The sequence below is a fragment of the Megalops cyprinoides genome, chromosome 12, assembly GCF_013368585.1.
Source record: "Megalops cyprinoides isolate fMegCyp1 chromosome 12, fMegCyp1.pri, whole genome shotgun sequence".
In the NCBI taxonomy this organism is placed as follows: domain Eukaryota; kingdom Metazoa; phylum Chordata; class Actinopteri; order Elopiformes; family Megalopidae; genus Megalops; species Megalops cyprinoides.
Window position 1 is genome coordinate 24,011,976 of NC_050594.1, and position 27,971 is coordinate 24,039,946.

General features: G+C 42.8%; 1 protein-coding gene across 4 annotated transcripts in view; it reads right to left on the minus strand.

Moving 5' to 3' along the window:
* Window positions 1-396: 396 nt before the first annotated feature.
* The window catches only part of ccdc85ca (coiled-coil domain containing 85C, a), a 48,581-nt gene continuing 21,006 nt past the window's right edge, over window positions 397-27,971 (minus strand). The window contains exons 2-7 of one of the 4 annotated variants that reach the window (XM_036542457.1): window positions 15,698-15,777; window positions 13,304-13,342; window positions 9,019-9,120; window positions 3,232-3,324; window positions 1,887-1,985; window positions 397-1,191 (exon numbers count right to left, since the gene is read on the minus strand). In XM_036542457.1, coding sequence (XP_036398350.1) covers window positions 1,102-1,191; window positions 1,887-1,985; window positions 3,232-3,324; window positions 9,019-9,120; window positions 13,304-13,342; window positions 15,698-15,777 — 503 coding nt within the window. In that variant the 3' untranslated portion in view covers window positions 397-1,101. Of the gene's footprint in view, window positions 1,192-1,886; window positions 1,986-3,231; window positions 3,325-9,018; window positions 9,124-13,303; window positions 13,343-15,697; window positions 15,778-27,971 lie in introns of all 4 variants that reach the window. The other 3 variants (XM_036542456.1, XM_036542460.1, XM_036542458.1) reach the window with 3 other exon arrangements.

Consider the following 27,971-nt stretch of genomic DNA (forward strand, 5'->3'; position numbering starts at 1 on the left):
GAATGCAACCTGTGTCTTCTGTCAGCAGCCTTCAGTCTTGTACTCCTAGGGCTTGGATCCAAGGCCCTAGCTGCACAAATGAGGCAGAATCATCTTTTCATCTCATTCAAATATATCACTGCCATTCAAGCTACAGGTGGGTGAGATTAAAGACATTTCCCCGGTGCTGTCTGCACGATTGTCAAATATGCACACCAAAATTGTCCTCTGACTTTACACACATCTTGTTTACCCACTTTCCGTAATAATTATGCCATATTTATGTCACATTTATGTCATATGGGGACAGAGAGAGTTGAATTTCGTCTTGGTAAAAATAGTACATGATTTGTGTGTGATGAGGTTTTGTGCTTTTTAAACAACAAAAAAAGTTAAAAATACAAAACAGAACTCGGTGTAACACAAATGGCCACTCTAGAATTAAAAAAAAAAAACAAATCGTGACAACGAAGTAGTGCTACGGTTTTTAAGTCATTGTTTTGTACATGTCACTACAATTCAGTTATATTTTCTTACAAGTGATTCCTAAATGTATAATATATTTTATTCTCAAGCAAAGGGGACTGACTATTTGACAGTAGGCTTTACATACAAACCTATAGGCTTTGACATTATTTACCCTGGAACAAACACAACTGCTTGTTAAACTGGATCTCCATATAGATTGTCAGGAAGGTAAATGCTATACAAATTACAAATAGTCTGACAATGTTAACACAGAGCCGCCCTCTAAGACCCATTAGAAACAATTAAGGGAGTTTGTTAAATATCATTTAGCACTGTATTTACCCAAAGTCAATACCTGGAGTGGCAAGTAAGTAAAACTAGCTGCCAGTCTTGAATACTTGAGGTACAAAACAAAAAAAAAATAATGAAACTGGCTAGTGATGAACAAACAGACTGCTTGACCCAGTCAAGCCTTCATGAAGTTGTTTAAATGGTCCAGTAAGACTGAGCTTCCTTACTAAACTGGCAGGGTCTGTGATCAGGAGGCAGTCAGAAAAGAACTGATTTTGGTTGAATATGTCCATATTTTCAAGGTTGCACAGCTCATAAACATTTCTGTCCCTCATTTTTTTTTTTTTAGCTCCGGATATCCCACTACAAAGGTCCCTTGAACTGGTTCCCAGAAAGATGTTGTCGGATTGATGGCTTGGAGCCAGCAGCATCCCCAAGCTTGCGCCACACCACCTGAACACAAAAGGGGCAGGGGGAGGAAAAAACAGAAACACAAACACAAGGGTTACACAACGCAGAGTAATGAACTAACTCGTGGGTAATGATCAACATGCCTCAAATATGAAGGACACACAAAGACTTAGGAGAGGTCTAATCTGGGTCCCGAACATAACTGCATTCGACGAGAGGAATTACAGCGCAGTCCCTTTATCTTATCTCTGTCTTTCATGTATCAGCCTCTGTGACTGAGCGTCTAATGGAATCCGCTGATAAACACACAGCGGCTGCATTGTGCGGGTCCCTGCTTCCACGCTCGTCACATCTATCTGTGGAGGGGCCAGCTTTTTGGCCCGCGGGCTTATCGGGAGGTTCTTTTTATAACCGTACTTGGGGCTCGCGGTACAAGTGGGGTGGGAACCGGCCGCTTTCCGCATTACTTCATTTTAATTGCTCTGACGACTGCTGACAACAAGTCTCTTATTAAGGCTCCCAATTAAGGCGCAGCGTAAAGAGGAGCTCTGTTGTGTCGCTAATTGAAATACAGCCTTCCTTGAAAATTGCAAATCCAACAGGCAAACAAACACGGAGGGAATGCAGGCTCGCCCTGCCTCTTCCTATCCCTGCTCAATCCCTCATTAGCATGCTGTGGAAAGGTTTCGACGAGCCAGTAAAGCACATGAGAGAGAACATCGGTTGATCCCACTCACATTACACATCTCCCGGACGATCGCCTTCTCCTTCTCGCTGAGGTCTTCCTCGTAATCCTCCGGAATTTGTTTGTCCAGGTTTTCGTGAACTTCGAGGACCTGTATGAATTGAGACAGTGAAGAAAATGCATTTCACATAATCAGCGTACACATTCAGATCAGTCCGCGTAGTGACAGTTACGCTGGAATGGTTTCACGACATAAACGGCAACATTTGTTTATAAGATCAATGCTATGCCTGATATTTGAGCACATTAAAATATGAACTGAGAACAAGCTGCAGCCTCATCATTTACAGAATAAAAATCACTGTTACAGCAAGTTGCGCTGCAGCTAGAAGCTAAATTTGCTGCCTTCTTTTTCACTTCCAAACTTAAATTTATGTCCAACACCAAAATTGCACAAGCTATATAGCTAGATTGGTGCTACTGTACTTTTCAGGTAGATGCAGTAAGTTCTGTTAGCTGGCCATCTGCAAACAAGAGTAAGAATCTTCCCCTTGAGTGTAATAATGGCATTAGCTGGCCCATTGACTCCCTTGTAAAAAGGTGTAAACAGTTCTTTCGCCTAAGTCCATCTCATTGGATTAAAACCTAGGTAAATTAGGTGCTCATAGGTGAGCTCCCCAAGAGTTTAGAATCCTTTTCCACATTCAAATATTAAGCATTATATTCTAATATAATATAAATACTATCAACTTTTGTCACATAATTGCATTATATCAGTGAATATGTGCACTATTTGAATATAATTACTTTTGGAAGAATACAATTTACATGGTATCAGAGGTTATGAACACTTTACAATGACCGCATTATGTTTACAATGCAAGAAACAAGGAAATGATTTCTATGTGGCACTTTTAATGCACAATTTGTCATGATTCTTCTAAATTGAGAAATGAGAAGTACTCTCAAAGCAAGTTCCCTGTTGCACCACATGGTGGCACAATTGAGCATGTAACACCGTACATTAGCTGAGATAGAAAAGCGGACCTTTTTGAGTTTGCCAACTGAATCTGCTTTCAGCTTCAGCAAATAGTGGGCACTGGATGAAATAAGCTCTGTGTAAGAATATCTACAGGTCTATTCCACTCCAGTACTAAGTTAATGGTTTCCAAACACGCTGACCCTGTGCTCACAAAGCTAACAGTTTACCTAGGAAAGGGATCAGAGAACAATAAAAGAGCTATTACCATCAATACCTAAAGAATGTACACCCGACTCCCTACAGACAGGCCTCTGAGTGCCAGAGGATTTACTCTGAGGTGTGTTACTGTGACGGCCTCAGTGAGGATATAGGACAGGCACTGGTGCCACAGAGAGGAGAGTAAAGGATACTCCACCTTCATGGCATGAACCACGGCTTCCGGTTTCTGGGCTGATGGGAGGTATCCCGCTGTGGCGGAGGTGTCGTTGGCTGGGATTCTGGAAGTGCCCTGCAAACAGAACAGCACCACAGATTAAGATGCCTCCAGTCACACCAATTAAAACGTGCACACACACACTATTGGCATTTAGCAAACGCTCTTATCCAGAGCAACTGACACAGGTGACAGTTTTTTTAATTGTTACTGATTTATACAGCTGAATATTTCCTGAGGCAATTCTGGGTTTAGTACCTTGCCCAAGGGTACAACAGCAGTGCACCACCAGCAACCTTTAGGTTACGAGTCCTGCTCCTTACCACTATGCTACACTGCCGCCATGTATACAAATATGAACACGGACATCCCCGTGGCCACGTGGACATGCACCAGAAGCACACAAGCACATGGACACACAGGTGCACACACGCCCAAATACGCTGCATACACCATCACAGACATACACACAAGCACACACAGCCCTGTACACGTGCGCACACACTGATAACTCCCCTGGCTCGCATATACGGCCCTCCGCTGGACATTACACTGATGGCATGAAGGAGACTTGCATATCATAAGACGCTGATAACTTATCACTACAGAAGTCTGAGGTGCAGTCTCTGAAACTGAAGCTGCACAGACAGAAGCTGAGGCACCAAACGAGCCGCCCAAAGCAACAGGCAGGCAAAAATCCAGCCTCAGCTGGGTGCAATGAGGCCTGCCTGGGTAGACTGCACTCCAGCCTTAACTGAGAAATGTACTACAAAACTGTTCAAACCTTGAAGACAGAACTGAATTTCAACTACTTGTACCATATATTCTGTACAAAACTGTCCAAATAGAGCACTGTGGATAGCGATGATCACAGGAACATAAACTTGGCGGCGAGCCAGCATTGGTGCTACAATGACAGTCATTTATCATGCAGTAGAAGGGTCATTAGTGTTGCGCCCGGCCCCCCACATACTGAGCGACCAAATAAAAACAGCTGAAGCCGGGAATCCTGTCTCTCTGGGCTGTTGCCAAGGATCGTCCCATCAGACGCTCTGATAATTCAGCTCATTATTAATCATCATCTTTGCTTTGCCCCCTCCCAGGAGGTCAGGGCTCGGGGGAGGGGGGGGGGGGGGGGGGGGGTTCACTGTGCACACAACTCATAAGACTGTTAGGACACAGTGCTGTGTGGTGCTCGATCCACAGCAACACAGTGGCATTCCGACCCCACTTGTCAGAGTGTCCTTTGGACAAGCTCCACATGCCTTACCTTCACCAGCCAGCTTCTTAATGAAACCTTACACTAGGGGCGGCAGTGTAACACAGTGGTAAGGACCAGGAATCATAACCGAAAGGTTGCCAGTTTGATTCCCCTCTGGGACACCGCTGCTGTACACTCGGTCAAGGTACTTAACCCACAAATGCCTGAGATCTAACATGTAATAAACTGTAACCTATGTAAGCAGCTGAAGATAAGAGCTTCTGCTAAATGGCAATATTGTAACACAATGTAATGTAATGTACCCCTGGTGAAGAGTATACTGATGCTGGGGGGTGTCACTTGGCCACACCTTCTGTAGCATTAATCTTCACATAGACTCAGGGGCTGAAAACTTCAACAAAGCAATTTCGTTTAACTGCGGGAGGTGTGAGCACCGAAACACACACAAAAGCACACGCTGTTTTAATTAACTGGCTGCGCTTCAACAATCCCCGCACTACAGGGCATAAAACCAACAATGTAATGGTACATGCCTCCAACGGGCCCACAACGGCTCCCCGGGAGGGGCCTCTGACTGACCGCAGTAACCACAAGGGAGCGGTCCTCCGTGTGGAGCGACCGGCGAAGCCTCGTGCTTCTGTTTCCAAACTCCCGTCAAGAGTCCGCTCCACATTTCTTTAATTGCCTCTGGGCAGCTGAAAGCCAAATTACTCTGATGAGGTGAAGGATGTGGGGAGAAGAGGGGGGGAGCCCCTGTGATCATCCCGTTTGTAAGGCAGTGTTTGCGACGCTGCCAATATCAGCATCTGTGCGATTAACTTCCATTGTGACTCTAATTAGGGAGCATTAGCGTTTCATGATACGGCCCTCTCTGCGGCTCCTCCCGCACCGGGCCCCGACCTCGCCCCAGCTAGGGAGGAGAATGCTCTGTGTTCATACTTCGGGCAGCGGAGAGGGGGGAGGAGGACGGAGCTGAGAGACCGTCTCAACAGAGGGACGATTACTGGAACAGGACTGAGTCAATCGCGCATGCTATCCAGCGTGGATGCTACAGCACGTTTCTCAGCATGTGCACGGGATGAGCTCAAGCCGTGGGCTCACAATGGCCAGTGTTTTTTAAACAAAAGACTAATACACAAGCGTTTTATTTTCATCCGATTTTTAGCTGCCATTAATGGCAGATCCACCACCACCCCCATGCTGTCAGATGTCTCTTTGTGGTACTTTGTGGGGCAGCAGTCCTTCTGCTCACACCCATCCAGGACCAGAACTTTCTCATCACCGTGAGGACCCTGTCCATCTTTCTCCTCCGTAACTGTCTACCTCACGGGCCTCAAGCCACCACTGGGGTTTCCTGATTTCATGTTGCTCAGTAAGCTTCCTGAGCTCCACAGCGGGTGGTTTAAATGACAAAAAAATCCTGTCACAGCATCTGAAAACACAGGCTTACAGATTAAGGATCTCCTCTAAACACAAATAAACATGCACACAGGGCATGCTGAAACCACTGACCTTGAAATACCGCCAAATATCATTTCCATAGGCTTACGCCACCGCAGAAACAAATCTTCCGTCTTTCTGCTCCAAAAAACCCTGACCTCACAGGCACAGTGAATGAGATAAGCTCAGCCATATAGGCAGGGAGACTATATATCTGTGGCCAGTGCATCATGGGAGAAGAGTTTTAACAACAAAAGACACCAACAAAAATAGCATTCATAACCAACATGTGACATGGTTATTCATGTATGGCCTGCTATAAGGCACAGCAAAGCCTCAGAGATAGTCATTATAGGCAAGGGTGAAAAGATTATCTTTTCACACCGTCTTTATGCTAAATTCTGCTGATCTCTAGTCTGAACTTCAGCAAGAAAGGGGAAATAAGAAAGCCTTAGGAGTGGAGAAGTACAACAGATGGTCTTCAACATAAGGTAAAGACGGAAGTCAGGTGGAGAGGCAAAATAGAACTAAAGCATACACATTCAAACACATATTTCCTTCTCAGCAGCTGGAGATGTTTGACGGCAATGACGCATGAATATAGCAAACAACAAAAAAAGTCGTCATTTTTTTTTTTTCAATATACATGACTAAATCTGGATTCTTTCAGCGCTGTGGAGCCCCACTGTGTGAGCTTAAAACGTTCTGCTGGCTAATTTTGGCGTCTGATGTGGGTGGGGGTGGAGGCGACTTCGGCCTGGAAACGTCAGCCTCCTCGTCTGTCGCTCCTGGTCTCAGGTAGCCCCCGACGACGGTGCCGCACGCAAGCATTATCAGTGCATAAAAAGCGGGGCGGCTGCATTATTCAGAAATTCCCCATTTGATGTGAAAGTTCAAAGGCATGGTAATAAGAAGCGAAGCCCGGGGACGGCAGCACTCGCTCAAGGGCCGCGTCTACCCGCCTCTCGGAACAAAAGAGACGCACACGCTCACTAAAAAAAAAAAAAACTAATAAATAAATAAATGAAATAAAGATGGCACATCGCAGCAGCTCCCCCGGCGCAGCCCGCGCCAGTCCCTAATTGATTTCTCCTTCCTGTGGAGACGGCCCCCGAAAGTGTGGCGTCCGCGCCGATGTGTAGGCCCAACTCTGTCACAGCCAATCAGCTCACTGATTAGCTAAACTGCTGCGCAGCACTTTGCCTGGCTACTGATGACCTTTCTGAGAGGAGAATTACTCCAGGGAGAAAGATGGGAGAGATTTTTTTCTTTTTTTTGGGAGGGGAGGGGAGGGGTGTCATAAAGGCCCAGTCATGCCCAGGATCAGCCAGACGACAGAGGGAAAACAAAACCTCAGAGAGCGGACGCTCTTTGAACAGTGAAATGTTCGTTTGATTTAGCCTCCTCACGGATATGGGCTTGTGGCAAACAAAGGCTTGAAACTAGTGGAGTCAGGTGGAACCATCATGCTTTAAGGGGTACATGCACTGCCAAGCTTCAAGAGCCAAAGTCAATACTCATCGAGGATGGCACTTTGCAAATCAAAACAAACTGAGTTCAAAGGGCTTTTTATCAGTTCACTGTTAGGTAAGTTTCAATTTATTCAAATTTATTGTGTACACAACATACATTTCAGCTTCTGCAAAAAAGAAGCTTCTTCACACAGGAAATTCTCTTCCCCAGCTCCACACGTAATTAAAGTGACAGTCAAACTTATCTCTGTACACATACCTATAAATACAGTCATTGGTGTTATTTTGAACACAAAAAACTGCAGTGCAGCATGATCCTCTCGTTGTAAAATTCAGATAAACAAATAAACAATAGACAAATAAATGCTTACAGTAGTTTCAGTGGGACCCTTCCACAACTCTGAAACTGATAAATTACAGTTACAAAGAAATAAAATTAACTTGATAATTTTAAAGTAGCAACAACATGGTTGATTGCACGCACAGAATGGTATTATTCACTGACGTACTGAGCTCATTGTTACTGTATTTCACTAGCATGAACTGAAGATCGAATCACTTCTCCACCTGCCCCATGCAAACAGCAGGACTCCCTTGCTGATCTTTATTCAAAACAAATCTATGTAAAATGGATAGATAAAATCTTATTAAACATCTATTCACACTGTTCTCAGAAAACATAAACTTCAGTTCTAGAGTGAGACTTGCCAGTTGTGACGGAACAGGCCAACTAAAATCGTCTCTTGATTAAACAGCTCAAATACTGCTGCTGAAATACAGCCTTGAGGAAAAACAAACACTTGCTTTCCCCTGAGTAAAAGGAAGTGAGCGTGTTTTCACCACCTAAGAGACCCAAGACTGTCATATTTCTTCCTCCGTTCAGGGCTGTTCCCATTAATCCCTTCCTAACCGTTTTTAATCAGCAGCCCCAATGTTGGTTCTTAAATCCTGTCGGAGTGAGTCACCCCCGGCCGCGACCCAATCCCTCCCCGCCCCCCTTGAAGACCAGTGAATCACTCCTGACAAACAGGCAGCGTCCACAAGTGGCCATGCAAGATTACATCTTGAGAGGCAGCAGCGGGGTTGGTGGGTATGTGGAACACACTGGAACACCCAGCACTTTATTATCAGAAAGAAAATAAGCACTGCTAAACGTTTACAAGCACTGGACTGCCTTAGCCATAATGGCTAGCAAGGAGTCGAAAATATTACTGTCTTACTTTCAAGGGCCTCAGCTGAGCACTCTCTCTGCCACTTGACCCTGCGGTTGCCGTGGCAGGTCACAAGGCAAACCGCATTATTGAAGAATGAAGGCCTTGACCTTCCAACCAACCAGCGTGATGAGAGCTCTTCAGGAGAGGTGCACATCATCAGCACTGCCACTGGCTATCACCCTAAGGGGACGTGCTCTTTCCATAACTGGAGAGGGGAGGAAAAAAAGCAATTCCCCATTTCTCCTCCCAAGCGCCTACTAATTTTTCTTAAAACTTAATCTGCCTGAAATAGGCTGAAGCAGATTCAATCTTTTTTTAGGCCGATCAATATTTTGAGCTTTTTTGGATCTGGCTTTAAAAAATGAGGTCAGTGTGGAAAGTCAGCGTGTACGGTGTTCAGCCCCTGGCTGGTAGTACGTACGTTCTGCAGGGCGTCCTGGTACTGAGGAAGGGAAGACAGCTGGGACTCTGAGTGGTACAGAGTTAGGCCTTTGCGCAGGGTCTTCAGGTCTCCGGCGCTACTCTGCTGCAAAGAGACAAGGTAGTTGAGAAAACAGCTCTCTCTTTCACATCATTCTTTCAGAGACTATCCACCACAGCCTCAGACAGAGGATAACAACGTAAACCACCAGCAGTGCCAAAGATACTGGGAATACAGTAATGTAACTACCCCTTCTTCATAATTTAGAGGTATCAGTGCAAATAATAAAGACACAAACACACACAGATACGGTACCAGGAAGTGAAAGTTAGCACGCTCACAGTGATGCCCTCATAGGGACACATGGGCAGGGGCCCACGGACAGACATCCAACTGTGGCCGTCTTTTGAAGTGACTCATGAAACTTATGAGACTTAAACTTTGCTACTGACCCAGTAAATGACCTTTCCAATTGGCCAATCACGAGGCAGGCAGTCAATTTGTCAACTTGGTTTTCAAAAGGGATCCCAGAGGACCGAAGGAGGCCAAAACCATCCCGTAACAGCCCGTAAAAGTGGAGTGTGGTGTGTTTTATGAGCAGAGAAGTGTTTCCTATGGGGGGGGCTCTGTCACAGGAGCTTCACAGCTGGTCCTCATATGGCGCAGATGCCCACTCAGTACAAGGGGGGGGGGGGGACACTGAGAAACAGCACTTTGCTCAAGAAGCCCCAGAGGAGGACCAGAGCCCCCTTCTCCAGACATCTGCCTGCCAATGCAGTACACTCCCATTGGCCCACTGTGACAGCTAACACCCCTGCTGACCTGCACCACCACTGGAGAACACACACACACACACACACGTTCCAGCACAATCCTCCACCTGATCCCTAAATCTGCTCATCTCAGCGGACAGGCACAAAAAAACAGGCCATTTCAGACTTTCAGCCTTTACTCATTTTAACGCTTCCATTTGGAGTGAATGAGCTATGTCCCTGCATAAAACTAACATGATTTTGGCTTGTGAGAGGAGCATTAACATTCTAATGAAGACAACTAGTAACACAGATTGAGACATTATTAGATTCTGGTAAAAAGACTGACTATAATAACCCTCTGAAGACACCAACATTAAAAAGGACAACCCGCTAGAAGGCACAGCCCTTATTAGGCCAGCCAACGCTATTGTGCCTTGCCTTACGATATTACAAATGTCACAGTCATATTTTTCCCCATGAGCCAAGTCACTCAGTGGAAGAGCAGTACAAAAATAAAACAAAGCTCACAAGCTCCTGCTCACTCATGTAGGCACATCTGCCCACGTACATCGGTGGAAATAACACGCACTTCAAGGCTTTGTCTGCTCAAGAAAAAAAGAATAAGAGTGGGGAAAAAACACTGTTCGCTCCGCTACAAAACACGTTGTGATTGCTGCCTCTCCCAGCACTGAGTCCTCCAAACAGCAATCTGTCATTGTTATCTGTCTCGCCCAACAGGCACGGTTTTCAATTTCTCCCGTCAGCCTGTGAGGAGGAGGTTTGTCAAAATACGGATGATTAATTAACGTGGTCTCTGAAAAAAAATGCGGAACATTCACACAGACAGGCAGAGACAGACAGACAGACAGACAGACACACACACACAAACACACACACACACATGCACAAACACACACACACGCATGCACACACACGTGCACACACATACACACATGCACGCACACACCAGAAGTCCTGTGTGTCTGAAATACAGTTAGGAGCATCTCTACTTAATAGCTTCCATGATTTAGGCCACCTTTTAATTACGCCAAGTTTTTCTGTTGTTGTCAGACAACTTCTGTGTCAGTGGAAATTTACTGTAATATGAACGAATGGCCAAGATCTTATCTGAGATGAATTCAAAAGGGCCCATATTAAACTCATTAATTTGTTAGGTCTCAAAATAACCATCTCACAAGAAGGACGCCCTAAAATTCAAGCCAGGTGCTTTTTATTGCACCCTTGAGTTTCAATAGTGAGACTATAAAAAGCTCACAGCGTTTCTCAGGGTGACCACTCTGGTGTTATTTGTCTCAGGTAAATGCTTTGAAACAGTCAAAATTAGCCCAAGGCAGTCCAAAAGGACAGGTAGTGACAAGAGAGGGTACCCTTCCACCCTCCTAACAGAGGTTTGATGTGGAAGACAAGTCTTTCTGACTTCCACGGTGATGGGAAAAACTTCCCTCAAGAATTCCAACCGTAATCTAGAAATCATTTCACTAGAGCATCCAGGAGATTGACAGCGTGTTTTGTTACAGAATTTGACATATGAAACAGAAGTGTAGGAGTGAATCCTCGGATTTTATTTTGACTGAGTAACAAGGCAGAATCTTACCAGAATTCATGTTTATCTTATATGCACATAGTATAGGTGTGTGTATGTCTGTTGCATAAGCAAAAATGTGTGCATCACCACTGAAGTATAACTGAGGGTAATGTATGAATAAGTGTGCTTTGGTCTGTAAGTGCTGTTGTGTGTGCATCAGTAGTGCTGTACTCTGTGTGCGCGTGTGTGTGTGTATATATGCGTGTGTGATGGACCAACCATTTGTGTTGGATGTATATATTTGTAATATGCTTCTGCTGCTGAGTGTGACTGTTTTAACGCATGTGTATGCAGTTATGCTGTGTTGTTCCTGCTGCATGTGTGCACGCGTGCACATACATGCAAGTTTCTGTGTGTGTGCACATACACATATGTTTGTGTGTTTGTGTGTGTGTGTGTGTATGTGTAGGTGCATCCTACACAGTGCAGGAAGCTACGTGCAGTTCCAGTCTCGAGAGACAAAACCGTTTTCTTTCCTGACATGATGCAAAGATACAGACAGGCAGCTGAAGCAGAAAGGAATCTTTGTGACTACTCCTTTTTATCACTGCTCAATCCCCCTCGGCTGTGCTGGGACAGGCAGTTGGAGGTTATATTCATGTCTGATTCCAAATATTCTCACTCTCTCTCGAAAACGGGCTCAAATTACGGTGACACATTTGTATTTAATTAAAACAAATAATGTGTTCGCAAGGGGTGCTTGATAGGAACCTTCCCCTGATGCCTCCTGTTTATGCACCCGGTGTCTGCATATCTCCGCTTGGCGAAGAAGCACAGAGCCACCCCCACAGAGATTGGGGTTCATCCGCAGGTGAGCTGGAAGTTGTTGTGGCAGGGCTGATTTGTGTAGGTTAACAGTGCCGGAGCATTTGAAGCATACAGCTGACAGCCAGTCAGTTAAAACCGAGGAGCGTTTTTCTAGGTTGTCCTCTGTCCCCTGTCAAGGACACTGGAACCGCAAGGGCCTTGATTTGGGGGGGAGCATTCGCTTGTGCACAATGTGTGTGTGCATCACTAAGAGGGTGTTCTTTCCCTCTCAGCTCGCGTCTGTGTGCTGGCTGCGGCGATGTGCAACTTGCCCATATTGGTTCCTCCTAAGGATTAGAGCTATGGCTCTTCACTGTTACGTAACGACGGCGTTGAGCACTAGGAAAGATCTCAGAGTAAGGCTCTTCACAGCTCCATCTGAAAGTCCCTTCTAAAAAGCACCTCAGCGTAAACAACAGTGAACATTTTCAAAACTTTTAATAGTCAGGTCAAATGGTTCAGGGGAAGTGAAATTAACAAGTGAAAAACTGTTACACAGATCAACCCCCCCCCCCCCCCCCCCCCACACACACACACACACACAAACACTTCTCAATTTGTGTTCCACTTGAAAAGGAGGCTGTGTTTCTTCATACATCATTCCCTTACTGAAAAATAAAATCTAGCATGAATCACAATGACATTGATAAAAAATATAAAAAGTTGTTTTCTGAATACACATTACCTTATCAAGCATACATTATTGAAGAAAAATCCCACCCCCACTGTGGAAGTAAATTATTTAGATCACCCCGCTGTCCAAACAAGTATCGGCAAGCAGCCTCATGCGGCGGATCACACAGTGACATTTAGCTGACAGCACCCATTCTCTCCCTCCTCCCCATCACCAACGGCACTTTGTGTCGACACCTCTGAGCAAAGGCTTATAGGAATGTTGCATAGGAAAAGCAAATATGTGCTCATGTACTCCAACATGCTACTGCTGCCATTCAAACGGAAATGGAGAAGTTAGACTGCAGTGTCTTCGCACAAGATGATAAAGCAGCAAAGACAGGAAGAAGCAGCGAGAAGAGAAAGACCCAGCACCGAAAAGAGACGCCAACGCATCCAAAAGCCACCAACCAGAACACATTGGAAGGGCAACTCTGATGGTTACCTTTGCCGGTATCTTTGGTAAACTATAGCGGCTACGGGGCTGAGAGGAGGGAAAGAGAAGAGACAATGAGTTATTGACCGGCACACATCCAGTCACCAGAATTCCTTCTTAAGGAGGGGGGGCTGGCTGTGGATGCTGCTGAGTTATAGGGTCTATTTCTGGCTGGGGTCACGTGCTGCAGTTGTGGGTTTAAATCGAATCCTGGTCTCCGCCACATCATCCCTAAATGACACCCCTGCCTCCGACGGCGGCCGTCGTTGTCTTCTGCACTGACATCAGCTCCGGGGGGTTCTGTGCTCTGTCAGCACAGTGGGTGGGTTCCATTTTTAGGAGGCACTTTGGAATGATTGCACTGGGTTACCGCTGTACCTAAAAAAACAAATCTTCTTCAAACACAGGCTGCGTTGCTGAATATCAGGGTCATCTGAGGACAGCGGTCATGAAAAGGAATGTTTAGTTCAAAGAGACTGATAGAAATCAAAAGACATAGACAAACGAGCAGTGTTGACTGTAACTCACTTAGACACAAGGTTCACCGCTCAGAAAGCACTGGTTAATGAGAGATTCACCAGCCTGGCCCAGGACCAGAGCCTTTGTCCTATTTTAACTTCTCACTTCTTATTCGACTTAAACCGAACCAAGCCACATTAAAAATAACATTCTCTCTGGGTTAAGCCATACAATCCTTCCTAATTCCGCACTGAACAGGAAAACATTCAAATTGAACCATTTGGAAAAACATAATTAAAACATATTACAGTGAGAGGAGCTCTAGCGTGATATAAAACAACACTCAAAATGCACCACAGCACTTTAAATATTGATCTAAGCTCTTTATGAATAATGGAGACATAAATATGTCGATTCCCTGAAGGGTTAACACGTCTACTCTTGAATCCAAATCAAGATACTACATGGCAAGATATTTACTGCAGGAATTTAAAAAAAAAATTTAACAATTTTTCTTCCTCAAACTCCATCAGCCACCAGACCCCTCATGATGAATAATGGTAAACACCGGCATCCAGTTATACCACAAAAGCAAGACCTCCCACCTGATTAGATATCACTGGATACAGCACTGCATTTCGGACAAACGTCTCTGACATTGTTTATAAATAAAAACTTTAAACTTGGATATGCAGAGCAGGTTTATTATAACTTCCATATATGAATGATAATTTGAATGGCAAATAGAAAATCTCACAATACATTAAGATCTCAAAGGAATTAATTGCCCTCGCTAATTATATAGGCTAGGCATAAAGGTGTGATGTCAGACTCCCACCTACATAATGATGGTAATGTGTTACAGGTGAGATAATTAAAGCAATTACAAGTCACATGATTTCAGACTTCAGAAGCGTGTCTTTCCAGCTTGGACTGCGGTGAGTCTCAAAGGTATCACAGTGGGATCCTACACCGGAATGGGTTTTGGGGGTGGCAGTGTAGCATAGTGATTAAGGAACAGGACTCGTAACCGAAATGTTGCTGGTTCGATACCCCCCGTACCCTTGTGCAAGGTACGTAACCCACAACTGCCTCAGTAAATATCCAGCTGTATAAATGGATGACATTGTAAAAACCTGTAACTGATGTACATCGCTCCAGATAAGAGCATCTGCCAATAATGTAATGTAATGTAATCTCTGTTTAGCCACTCACAGACGCTGTGCCTGCTGGTCCTGTCAGACCACAAGCGCTGTCGATATGGCGCTCTCCGAAGCACCCGCAGTGATGTCGCACCTAGGCCGCTCCAACGAGAGTCTCATGCAGCCGAAGCTGCCGCTCCACCCGACCGCTCACCCATTCTGCATTTGAGAACAGGTCGCTATCCATACACGGCCTGCTATCACTCAGCCAAGGCACAGAGGTCGCGATTTAACCTGCAGCATCAGCCACTTCTAAAAATACTCCAAACGCTCTTCTAGTCAGCTTTACACATTATGGTATGGCGACGCATTTTTACAGCAGAAGTTTCATCTGCTCATATATGGTTAATATCACATTGTTATGATGTTTGATCTTAGTACATTTTATGAACTGAGGATGCTACGGTGTGAAAGAATTGATTGGGCTTGATTTCCTTTACATTAACTGTTTTAAATAGGCGGCAGCTCCCAGATGTGGTTCACTATATTTAGAAAATTATGCGGCCTGCTTGACAGGGAGCCAGGAACAGAGAGCTGTGTGGGAGTTTCGACAGCCTTCTCTTGCTGTGGTGTGAAACACAACAGGACCAATAACTCCAGCACTGCTTAAGAGGCAGACTCAGTCCCTGTAGTCCTGAATTTGCTTCCTGAAAAACATGCAGCACCCAGCTTTCAGTGGTCACACTGAGCTGTCAAACATTGCCATCGGTACAGTTTGTGTGTCCAGTATTCATGGCTTTACCTGTGATAGAAGCTTGTTGTTGTCATCCTCTAAAATCCTGACCTTTGTTTCCAGCTGGCGGATGTAGTTCGAAGATGGATCTGAAAAAAAAAAACATAGAAGAAAAGGTTAATCTTAATCAGGCTACTTCTAACAACACTCAAGAGTCTGGAGTGAGTTATGAATGTAAAACAGCATTAAAGCTGTTATGAAATGGTTTTCAATATGAATTTTTAATGATACAACTGAAAAAAAAACAGAAGCCACCTTGTATTTTGCATGTAATCTTTATTAGAAATACAGATGTTGAATTATTTATCTTCTCTGTACGCAGGCCATTTTCCCATGTTGCTCTGAAATGCACACATGACATCACACGTTAGTTTGTGCCTGACCAGGTAAAAGGGTCTGAAATCAACAGTAACAGTAGCTAGCGAGATTGGCTTACAGTAACTATACCAGAAAACGAGTGAAGAAAATAAGGCAGCGCACAATTCGGATTGCACAATGCAACCTGGCCGCAAAAAAAATGATTTTGCTAGAACACACACCCTGGTAAAGCTTAGCTCCATTGTTTACCATTGAAATGCAAATGGTCTCTCAATTGGTGCCACAAAGTCTTGAAACAGACACTCAATCCACAGAAATGGATATGTTCCTGTTTATACGATACGTTTAGGTACATTCTATTTGTTTTATTGCATAGTTGTTTTAAAAAAAAAGCAGTGGTAATGCGAAAATAAAAAGAAAATATTTTCCGTCTTATGTTAGCTAGTGATCTGACTTCCGCTGTGTAGATTGACCAATATATGAAAGCTAAAGTATTTATTTCTCTATGGTCAACAATTGTACACAGTCATTCTGTCTCTGTGGATGATTGTCACATTGAGTCTTTGGATCATAACAGCATGTCAACTCTAAATCTCTCCAGTCATTCAGATTGACATTTATGTTTAGACCTTATCTGCTTTTCAGTCTTAAGATGCTATAGTTTAGTCAACACTGCTATTGTTCACACTGCCATATCAATTTGTGGTATCTTAAGCCCGGTAATCCAAAAGAGGTTCTTCATTCTATTGACCTTTGAAACCTGACACTGCTAGCTAGCATTCTACCTTCCTTCAAAGAGTTAAATTCAAGACATCTGTCCAAGCAATCAAAGACTTCAGTGACTTTAAAAACACTACAGTTTTACGTCTATAGGTCGAATAATAGTTGTGTACTCTATGAATTACACCATAAATGTAAACCCCACTATGTTCTCCTGCCTTTCCAGAACAGGTTTTTCCTTCAAAAGTTACACCTACAGCTACAAGTACACCTCCGCGGTCATGTGTGAGTGTGGTCATGTGGCAGCTTTGTACAGCGTAGGGTAGAATGCTGAGCTAAACTTGAGCTTTTAAGCATGCTAAGTAAGGTGTCTTCTCCTTACTTCTAGTCTACAGATTTATCAAATGGGAAAACATGACTAAGGCAAAAACAACATAAGCAGAGTTGAGCATTTTATGACACCAAAGTTCCCAAATCCTCCCACTCCTGCCTCGCTAAGGTGTTGTTAGCATTCCCCGCATACCTTTCTGTGACCTCCACACTATCTCAAAGTAATAGAAGCTCTCTCAGAAAGCTCCTTTCTGTGCTGTGAGCCTTTGAACTGGTAAGCCTGTGGAATAGGAATGAGTCCTACACAAGACCTTTGGGAGAAGAGAAAGGGCTTCAAAGATGCGGTGCAATAAAGTCTAATATCTAATGTGAACTTCTCGCAGAAGGAAATAACGGCATTGGCTTTTGGGTTAACAGCTTTGAGCCCACAGCTATGTGAGAGGTACATCCAATCTGTACTTTTCCAACAAAGGGTTTGAACATCTGGTTCGAAGTTTAAATACAACTAATATCAAAAATGCCAGTTTAGAGTTGAGAAAGAAGAATGGCACGAGCCAAAGGGAGGACGTTTATCTGTATATCATAACACGGAGAGGGCCAGAGAAGCTTCTTGTGAATAGCGAGACACACTGCTCATGTGAAATATCTTTTTTATCTGTATCTCCTATGAAAAGGCCCCTGGGATGTTAGGGCGGCTGGGTAAGACTGGGGGGGTTGAGTCCCCTGGGCAAAAGACAAAAGAGTGGGTCCCTCCACAGGTCAGTGCTTCACGCATCTGAAGAGGAGTTACACGTTCCAGTGGTCCCTGAACATGTCTTTCCTTTCTAAGCCTAATGAGAGGACTTGGGCTTCAAATAGATTATAACCCCCAGCTTCCAGCTAGACGGACCTTCACTGCTGTACAGCTGCTCCCTCCACTCAGGAAATAAGTGGAACGGACACCATGACAAGGAATGCAGGGTTTGCTGATGCCTCTGGAACGGGAACGTGAGATTTAACTTCTCTCCGTGTGACGGTGACAAATGATTTACTAAGGAATGTCCAAAATATGGCCAATGATTTAGTCAACTTGAGAAGACACGTATAACAGAAAACACGTGGGAGCTTCACACCTCACTAGTTTAATTTCAGGCCAACTGCTCCATTCCTCAACAATTCAAGTATTAATTTATGTTTCATATTTTCAGCCAACTCACAAAATACATATGAATGTACATAAATAAATATTAATGCTGCACCATTTCAAATCAATAAACAAGCCTTCAATTAATTCCAATCCAACCACCAGGTGTCCATACTATTTTATATTACAATACTTGCAAAATTACACATATTGTAACTATTACACATTAGCACATTATTTCTTTGTTTCTGCTTGTTAATAACAGAGATAGTACCATCATCACACTAACTCATCTACCAATCAAGCCCCTGACTTTTCGGTAGTAAATATTTGGGTGGAGAGTGAAGCGGGCTAGTCTCTTGCACGTAATCGTCTTTACCGTTCTTGTGACCCTCTAATCTAGCTACAGTACATCTGGTCACCTGACTTCCAGCCAGTTCCCAATCCGATTAAACGGCAGTCCCCACAGCCCGGCTGGAGCTGCCACAAAATAAAAACACAAAAAGCCCAAGCCACCTCAACTGCAGTAGCACTTCCCAACATCTGAGACACAGCTACCTACATGTGTGCTGAAGTCATCTTGTTATTCCTTTGCTTCTAGCTGGAAAAAGCCATCAAGACTGAACCAGCTATGTTACTTCTATCTTTATTTTTAGCAGAACGTCAGTACTTCCATACACTCTGCACATATATGTTTCGGTCAGGTTTCTTCTTCCAGTAAGCAGTGTTGTTTACTGTTTGGAGAAGTTATGTCCTTATCAGAGCACGGGTTAGCTATAAATTTTACATGTGCGTTCCTTTCTTGAGTACAGGGAAATGGAGAGGATTAAGACAGGACCACCACACAGTGACAGCCAAAAAACTGAGGTGACCTCGAGTGACACTAGCGGCTGATGGGTCCTGTTTACCAGCGTCTAATTGCGGCGTCAAGCGCCAGCATGGTCCCACACAAACGGGCCCCATGAGGACACTAAAGCCAGTGGGTGGACATAGCTTCACAGTAGAAATGTCACAGAGAAACACAACTCCACAGAGAAATCCACGACAAACACTGTCTTATTGGAACAAATCTTTTCCATACAGACATTTCGGGCTTTATCAGTGGCTCCATGAAGACTTGCCTTGATGTAAAAGATTATATTTTTTCCACGGCAATAGGTACATGTATATGGTTTAAGATCTGTGTGTAACGATGCATGTATTCGTAGTGTAAAACAAGGCTGCAATCTTATTTTGGCTGTGCCTGCATCTGGGCAGATTACACGGAAGAGCGAGAGCAGGGCTCTGTGAGTCGAATGCCTCTGTTTGTCTCTTCCCATCGCGTCATTGCCGTGACCCACTTGCTGCACTGTCTTTCACTGCCGTTTCTCCTTCACGAGCCCTCAGTACCGTGCGTTTCCATTTAACAAAGAACAGGGTCGTCGTGACCACAGCACTTGGCTGTTTTGGGTTGTGGACTTAATGAGCAGCTGTCTGGGGAACCGCATGTCTGTATTTCTCCCACAGATTTCTTTCTGACCACAGATCTCTGTGTTCTATCACTACTGAAGAAAAAAATGTGGGTTACTCCCTGTCTTTGACTTTCAGACCTTTTTTGTTCAGTTAGCCACCACATAACATGTGTCCTAGCAAGACAAATGTAAGACAATTTCACAACTGTATTGCCTACATTTTTGAGGTACAATTAACTGAAGTAATGAACCCCTCTGGTCTGTTTGCCGGTGTTCAGCATCTCTGCATGCAACCTGACCTGTTCTGCTCTAAAAATCCTCTCCAACACAATGGTTAAATGGCAACATAGTCACATGACTGATTCCATGAATCATAAGCACAGTATTGACTAAATTCATACCTAGATCATATTCTAACTTCACCTGGCACATACAGTAGATCCAGCTCCATATCAAATTAAGTCTGAGAGCAACACAATGAAATTCATTACCTGTGTCACTGAGTGTCACTGAGCCACTTTTACACAGCTCACATTACATTAATGGCCTTTAGCAGATGCTCTTATCCAGAACAACTTACATCGTTTACAGTTTTCTACAATGTTATACAGCTGGACATTTACTGAGGTAAGTGTGGGTTAAGTGCCCCAGTGGGGAATCGAACCAGCAACCTTTCAGTTATGAGAGGTTCTGCTCCTTACCACTGTGCTACACTGCCGCTTTCCATGAGTATTGAACACTTCACTGATGCAACATATATTAAGACTTGTCAAGGTAGTTCAGATAATAGACACGGCTGTACATTTTCAATGATTAAAAAAATCTATTCAAGTATGTTACACGTTGATAAGGGGAATCACTTTTACAAATTGGCTAACTCTAGGAAGAATTGTGTTCCATTTGTAATTTTAATTTCCTATTCTTAAGTTAAAATCTGCAATAACATTAAAATAATTTTATATAGGGCTACCATAGAACAGGGAGAATATCTAAGGGTTAGGCCTGACATAAAACAGACGATTTTAATGTCAGCATTTTGTAGTATATGAACATACTGTTAGCAAATATCATACTATTAGCATATACCAATTATTACAAATTACATCAAAATTATTACAAAAAGAGAAATACAATCCTTAACAGTAACTACATATTAAAGGAAAAGTGTAAGGTGGTCCAGTTATTGGTGAACAAATGTTTATTCTTGCTCCTTTGCAGCAAACAGGGAATATGATACATTTGTAAAACACAAATATGTCCAGTGCATAAAATTATCAAAAGGACGATATTTTGTGAGGCAAACCACGTACGAGAGAGCTGCATGCTCTGAAAAACAAGCTCAGCCGCTTTCTGTTGCCGCTGACGAACCCAGCAAATGAAGCATTAAAACCAGATTAACTAATGCAGCAATTAGGACAATTCTCTTAAGTAAAGGAACTGGCAAGTCCTTCAAAAAGCAATTTGTGACTGGCATCCACTAGGATGTTTCTCTGGGTATGCAGGCCTTGGACCACCATCAAAGAGATCCTTGGCTCATCAGACAACCGTGCGCAAACTCAACCTGACTAAATCTGGAGGGAAATTAAAGGTCATAGTTGCTTGTTTTGTCAGGAATAAATATGCTTTACCTTCCTCTGAACTTGGATCAGTAACATTGTCTCCAACTTGTGTAAATTTGTGTAAATTGTACACCTTTTCATTACATTACACCCTGAACACATACAGACATTATAATTTAACATTTATTTGCTCCTTTAATTAGCATAAGTGCACAAAACAAGCAAGCAAGCAACAAAATGTATCAGTAGCTCAATGCAGGAATATATCACCAGACACCCTAGTTCTAAAGCTGCAACAAAATGCCATCTTTCATTTGTGATCTGTAGCACGTTGTGATCATGTTCTATCCATATCTCTACAGTCAACAGACAGCACGGTCTGCCAGAGAACAGGAATTTCAAACAACAACATCACATACACAAATGTAAATAAAAGTTCATGAACTACATTTAAATTTTTTTTTTTCATCTGGAGCATATTTCTCAAAAAAAAAAACTACTAAAACCCATACATAAATTCCATTAAATGTGGTTCGGATTTTTAATGAGGGATATGGAATAAGTAAAGGGAATATGCGGGTGAAACAACACAGCAGGTGGGCATATTAACTTTGATAAATAATGTAGCCGAATAAAAAATGCACTGGACTCATGGCTTTGATGATTATTTCATTACTAAAGTTTTACAACGTGTATATATTTGAAAATGTGAAAATCTCAGGTTGGCTCCACAGGGAGCTGGCAGAAGCCTATGCAGTGGGCTCCTGCGTCTGCCATTTTAACCTTAGTTTAGAGGTTTGTTACAGCCTCCTGTAGCAGCATCAGCATTCAACAGAATTCCGATGATGCATAAAAGATCATAACTCACGGAGCAAAGTGCAATGAGTGTCGTAGCTTTCCATTTTGCAAAGCAGTTGCGGTTTAATCGCCTGTACAAACGTTTGTCCAACGTGAGCAAGCACAGCATTCGGCTCTGCGCCACTAAGGTCAAACTAATAAAACATTTTGTGAATTGGCAATGAATGCCTGTCATATCGTTATTGTTTCTTTTGATAACACGGGGCTGTATTGTTTGCCTAGCTGCTTGCTATCATCAGAGACAGAACATTCTGTAGTGTTGCAGAAAGTGGAGACATGATTACCGGAAAGCACAATATCTTTGGCACTGTTACTGATGACAATTAGAGTATTGAGCTGTGCTCATCCTGTAAAACTATCTAGGTCTAAAAGAGAACAGCAACAGGAAGCCTGGCAGCTAGGAGCTCAGTTTCTGCAAGGCCAGCAGTGGATTCAACCACGTTATACGCACATTTACAAAAGAGTTTTCATCGATTTAACCATTAACTCTTGTGTCCTTAACTGCCCTCAGACCTCTTCTGTGAATAAAGATAAAAATATTAACATGTATGTGTATTCTTGAACTTTTGTGTGATTACATCCTAAATGATGAAAGTGTATCAATTCTAACAAGGTAAATAGAGCAATGTATCAGGCTTCATATCTATTTGCAGATATTTCCCACGCAAACAATTGCAAAATTATGACTAGTGCTGATATTCAATCTCTTTTGGGCCTTCAAATGGTGAAGAAGCAAATAAATTACATATGAATGGAGAAATAATGGGATGGTATGACATTCAAGAGAATTGTGGGTCTACTCATACCAGTCTGAAAAACACAATGTGGAAGATTTGTGGCCCTACTTCAATCTTTGCGACAGCTGTATTATGTTTTTATCATTCCATTTATGTCTGACCTGTAACTATGCAAATAATGCAAAATCCACAGCTAGGATTTGCTGTTTGCTGTAATCACATTTAAGAAGGTGGTTTCCTGTTTTTCCTCTGAGCGCTAGCAGTTCCCCTGAGCAGAAGAGCCCTCAGCACGATCACTGTACATCATGATCGAGACAGAGCATGGCAGACCAGTTAAAAGTCACCTGTTAAAAATAAAATGTCCACAGCACATTGCAGGGAATAATGCCTATACACTGCAGTGGCCACCATTGTCAATCATATCTGCTATACTTAAGCAAAACTTGGAAAATTACATTGGACACAAGAGAGAGTAGTCTTTGACAATGTCTTGGTGCTATTTAATTACCTTTGGACAGGATAAAGGGTATTATTTCTCTTTATTATAACTATATCCATGTATAATCTGCTATATGCCAGGAAGACAAAAACCCTACACAATGTAGCTTTAACTACAGACCAGAAACAAGAATGGAAACTAAACATGTTCAAAATATTTTTGATCAAGCAACTGATGCACTGTGCTGGATGTTGGTCCACTGACAGATAATGTTACATTAGTGGACCAAACAGGGGTCATGTGACACACTCCCCACCAGCAACAATGCTGACATGAGGAGACAGGATTTCTGTATTCTCCCCTCAGCTGCAATGAACAATTACTATCAGCTCATAAATTAAGCATTCCTGGGAACACATTAAAAAACGCATGCAATACACACACAATTAATATATTGCAGGCAGAAGTCCTCAGAGAATTTTAGCATTACAGTATCAGAAAATAATATTCTGTTGATTTTTTCACTCTGACAGCATCTAATTGGTTTTCCGGAATGAGATGTCATATTCAGTCAGACAAGACAAAGAAAGACCACAAGCATGGATGCCCTGGTTATTCCTTACACAATATGAGGTTGAGACTGGACAGGCTACATCGCTTGCTGCAATAAGCCAATAGGTGGATGATAACATCAACAAATGGCTTCCCCAGACACTGCAGATCCTGCAGATGGGAGCAGGCAAGAGATAAAATGTGTCCCTGTGCACCAAAGCTCATAGGGACCACAATCTCTGTTTACAGGGTAGGTTTCTCTCCCCTTTTGTGTTGGATCAGGCTCCACCTCCTATTTGACACCCCATCAGCTTCCACATATTATATGTGTATGTACAGGATGAGGCAGTTCATAATACTGTCCCTACAGGCTCTTAACCGACATGCGTGGTCAAATATATTCAACTATTTCGCCCCACCCTCTTCTTTTATTTTGCATTGAACCACAAGACAAGCGGAATTTTCAGATATTTGAATACATTTCCATGGGGGGAGAAAATTGCCTCAGTGTTGGCTTTGTGTTGCTTATGTAACCACAGTGTAAATATGTTTAGCTGACAGAGGGCTCCAGGAACCCGCAAATGGTAAGTATGTCTGGCATTCTTAGATAAACAGAGAGCTTGCTTCCATGTAATCATCCTTGCCACAAACATTTGTATACTTAAAGCCCTCCATTCATTCAAACTGCAACTAAGTATTTTTACCCTTAAATTTGAGTAACAGTTTAAAGTGTTGATTGGTTTTTGTCCCTCACGTGACATGTTTTGTCAATTTGAACGACCACTGAATCAACTATGTTATAAGGAAAAATACAATATTACTTGCTGAAATTCTTTGCTCAAAATCAAAGAGAGATTCCGATTTGGTCAGAGTGAACACAGACCACAGCCTTGCTGGATGCAGAAATTTCTACATTCTTGCAACCAACACACTGCCAGTCACTGTCTCACCTGTTTGTCTGTCTATGAACTGCATTTCACAAAGCTTAATGCCATGCATTTACCAAAAAACTGTTCGAACTGTTCGAAAAGCAAGAGCAGACATGCCATCTGAAGGTGTCACAACCTGTGCGTGATTCACAGTGAGCTCTGCATGGAAAGTGCCTATGCAAACTTGAATTCCCAAGAAGCACTTACAGCCAGCTGACATTTCAAACCATAATCTGCTGGAGCAAGTTTGTACACAGCACAATATGACAGTTGCAGGGCTGTAGCATGAAGACGTGTGAGCTTCAATGGCTCTGTGAAAGCATAATCAGACTGTTCCATCTTTACATTCTACATTCCATCTTTACTGACATTGTTTTACTGCATTATTTATTTCCTTTCCTTTGTTTCTGATCACAAGGCCACTTCCTAAACCGCTGTGTCTCTGCTGTATTACAAAGAGGGGAACACAGCAGTGACCATGAAAACTGCTTTAGATTAGGTGGCTTCTTTACATTACATTTACACCTAGAAATGAAACTGTAAAGCAAATCAAGATGGCATATATTCACGTTGGAAGGCTCCGACGCATTTATAAAGAAACAGTTACAGTATAATGGACACAACTCTTTCACTCCGTTTCAATGTCACTCTATGTACTTTCCACAGAATTTCTCACCTCTGAATTTTACCGAGACCTTTCAACTACAGTGGTAACGTCAATGGGAATGAAACAAGCCAAGCAAACCACTGCAATAATACACTTAACAAAGACAAGGATTAAAAGATGAGAATAGGGGAAGGTATTTCCTTCAAGAAGAATAACTGACTGACGAGGGATCTGATGCAATGTACTGCTCCATATGGACACTGGACAGGGTAGCATAGTCCCAACCTACATGCATCCATCCCTGGACCTTGACAGCATACAGTGACCACATGATCAATGCTGAAAGGGCAAGACAGAGATGTAAATACAGAGCCATTCCAAACACCACCTTTTGATAGTGGACACCTGCCATTGTCATAAAGGGCTATCTGCATTCACCGCAAGTAGGGTTATGTTGGCATATTTTGAACAATGGTCTTAACTAGCAATGAGTAAAAAGTCTGAGTGGTACAGGCAGTTGTTAGACTGCAATGTCAGTGTGAAAACAGCTTTGTAGATGGAAAAGTGAAGTGGCTTTTTATCCCTTCCTACACAACGATGTTAAGCAGTCACGAAAATGTATCCATTTGCAACTGCATAGCACACCTCCACTGCAGTTCTGAAGAAAATAAGTTCCTATCTTTAATCTTCTTTAGCATGGCATGTAACCACAGATGAACCACTAGATAAGTTAGATAAGATAAGATAAACCTCCCTAGAGAGAACTGTTACAAAGGAAAAGACTTCCAAGACCAAAGCCCTGACATGTTACCTACAGATACACTTCCACAAAAATCTGTATGTTGTCCTGCCAAAATATTGTTTTTTATATGTTCGGACCAAGAAGGCGATGTTCAGCTTTTCCTTCAGCCTAGGGTAACTAAAGTGGAGAGCAGACATGTCTGGCAACCTAATCCAGTTTAACAACTCAATTAACACTGCACCCTACACTCACGATCAGAATAAAACACGCAGGTGTACATAAAGACGGGAGGAAAAGTTCTCTTCCAGGGCAAAACAATCTTTTCTTTGCTTTTTCACCTTCACCTTCTTCTCACTTTCCTTTGTTTCCAGGAGACTGATTAGCTTCGTCTTCTTCACAGGAACAACTGCCATAGAGAAGTGCCTCAAGTGGTTCTGCATTCAGAGGCTAACCTGATTACCTGGCACTGGTCCCTATTATTTTTAGTGTGTTTTACTTGTTGACCTTGTGCCGCCAAAGTTCTCCATGTTTGCCGAAGAAAGGGTAAATTCTGATTGGTTATCACATGTGTTAAAGTACAATAAAATGGAGATTCACTTGCTTGGGTCTGGATTCAATTTCAATTTAGTGAATTCAATTCCAAATTCCAAATTAAATTTTGAGAAACAAATTTACGCATGTCATTACACAAGTCCTTCTGTTAATGGCATAAAAGGAAACAAAGTTTTGTGAGAAATTAAAAGGTAGGTTCACAAAGGAGAAAGTGGACTGTAGTTGGACGGAAGCTGGGCTTGACTGATGACATGGAGAACCAGTGGCAGAAACCATGTTAGCAAGCTGGCTATGACCAGCACACGAGATTTCACACCAAGTTCTGATATTACACTACACTTGCTACATTTCACTCACTGCAGCAATATCGCATACAGACATTACGAAGATGGTAAATTCTGAAAAAACATCATACCCATGTTTAAAATCACCAAGCTATTTTGACCCAACTGCCAAAAATAACATTGTAATAATATTTAGTAATACTTCCACATGAAATCATTTATCCCATGATCAGAATTTTTAATGAAGTCTACGTGGTACAGCTCCATAGTCATCTTATTCCATAAGGAGCCATATGAGACAACAGATGTACTTTCCAATTACTGTGTAAGTCAATACAGACACACAAGGGGAAGGCCACCAAGTGTCAGACCACACAATTTAGCTAGCTCTCTGAAATATGATACTTTGAATATTGTCCAATTCATGTTTTACCACAGCTTGGGCCAGGAGATTGGTCCAAATGTTGTAGCTAACTGGCTTTAGATGGACTACGGTCATATTACCCAGATTTTGATAACGTCTATGAAAGCTGTAATCATCTTACTGTGAAAAGCTGTAGATTAACTGAGTTGGACATATGTTTGTCTTCTGTTAGTTCCCCCCCTCCCCTCTCTCTCCCTCCCTCCCTCTCTCTCTCCCTTGCAGATACAAAACTGAAGGATTCCTTTCTTAAAGGAGGCAAAAGTGACCCTGATTCTGTTTGTTTTCTTTGGAACACAGGAAGGTAGTACAAAGTTCCTTCGTTGACGTGCATCTGCTAAAACATCACCATGGTGGCAGATTGGCAGTAACAGGCTTTAACATGATTGGGCCCTTCGTGAGAAGGTTATGGTGGCCATCATTAGTTTTTTTTTTTTAATTCAGCCCTTTAATGTTACCTAGTAATGCTAATGCTCTCACTCAATGGGTTTCATGAGCACACTCAGTGCTCCCATTTGCCATATGGTCCTGTGGTTTGACTTTCAGTGTTGCAACTATAGATTTTTTCCAGTATGGACAAACAAGGTTCAGACAATGGACATTTGCCTCATTTTCAAATAAGAAACTCAGGGGTCTATAGCTAAAGCCACTTAATCACTTC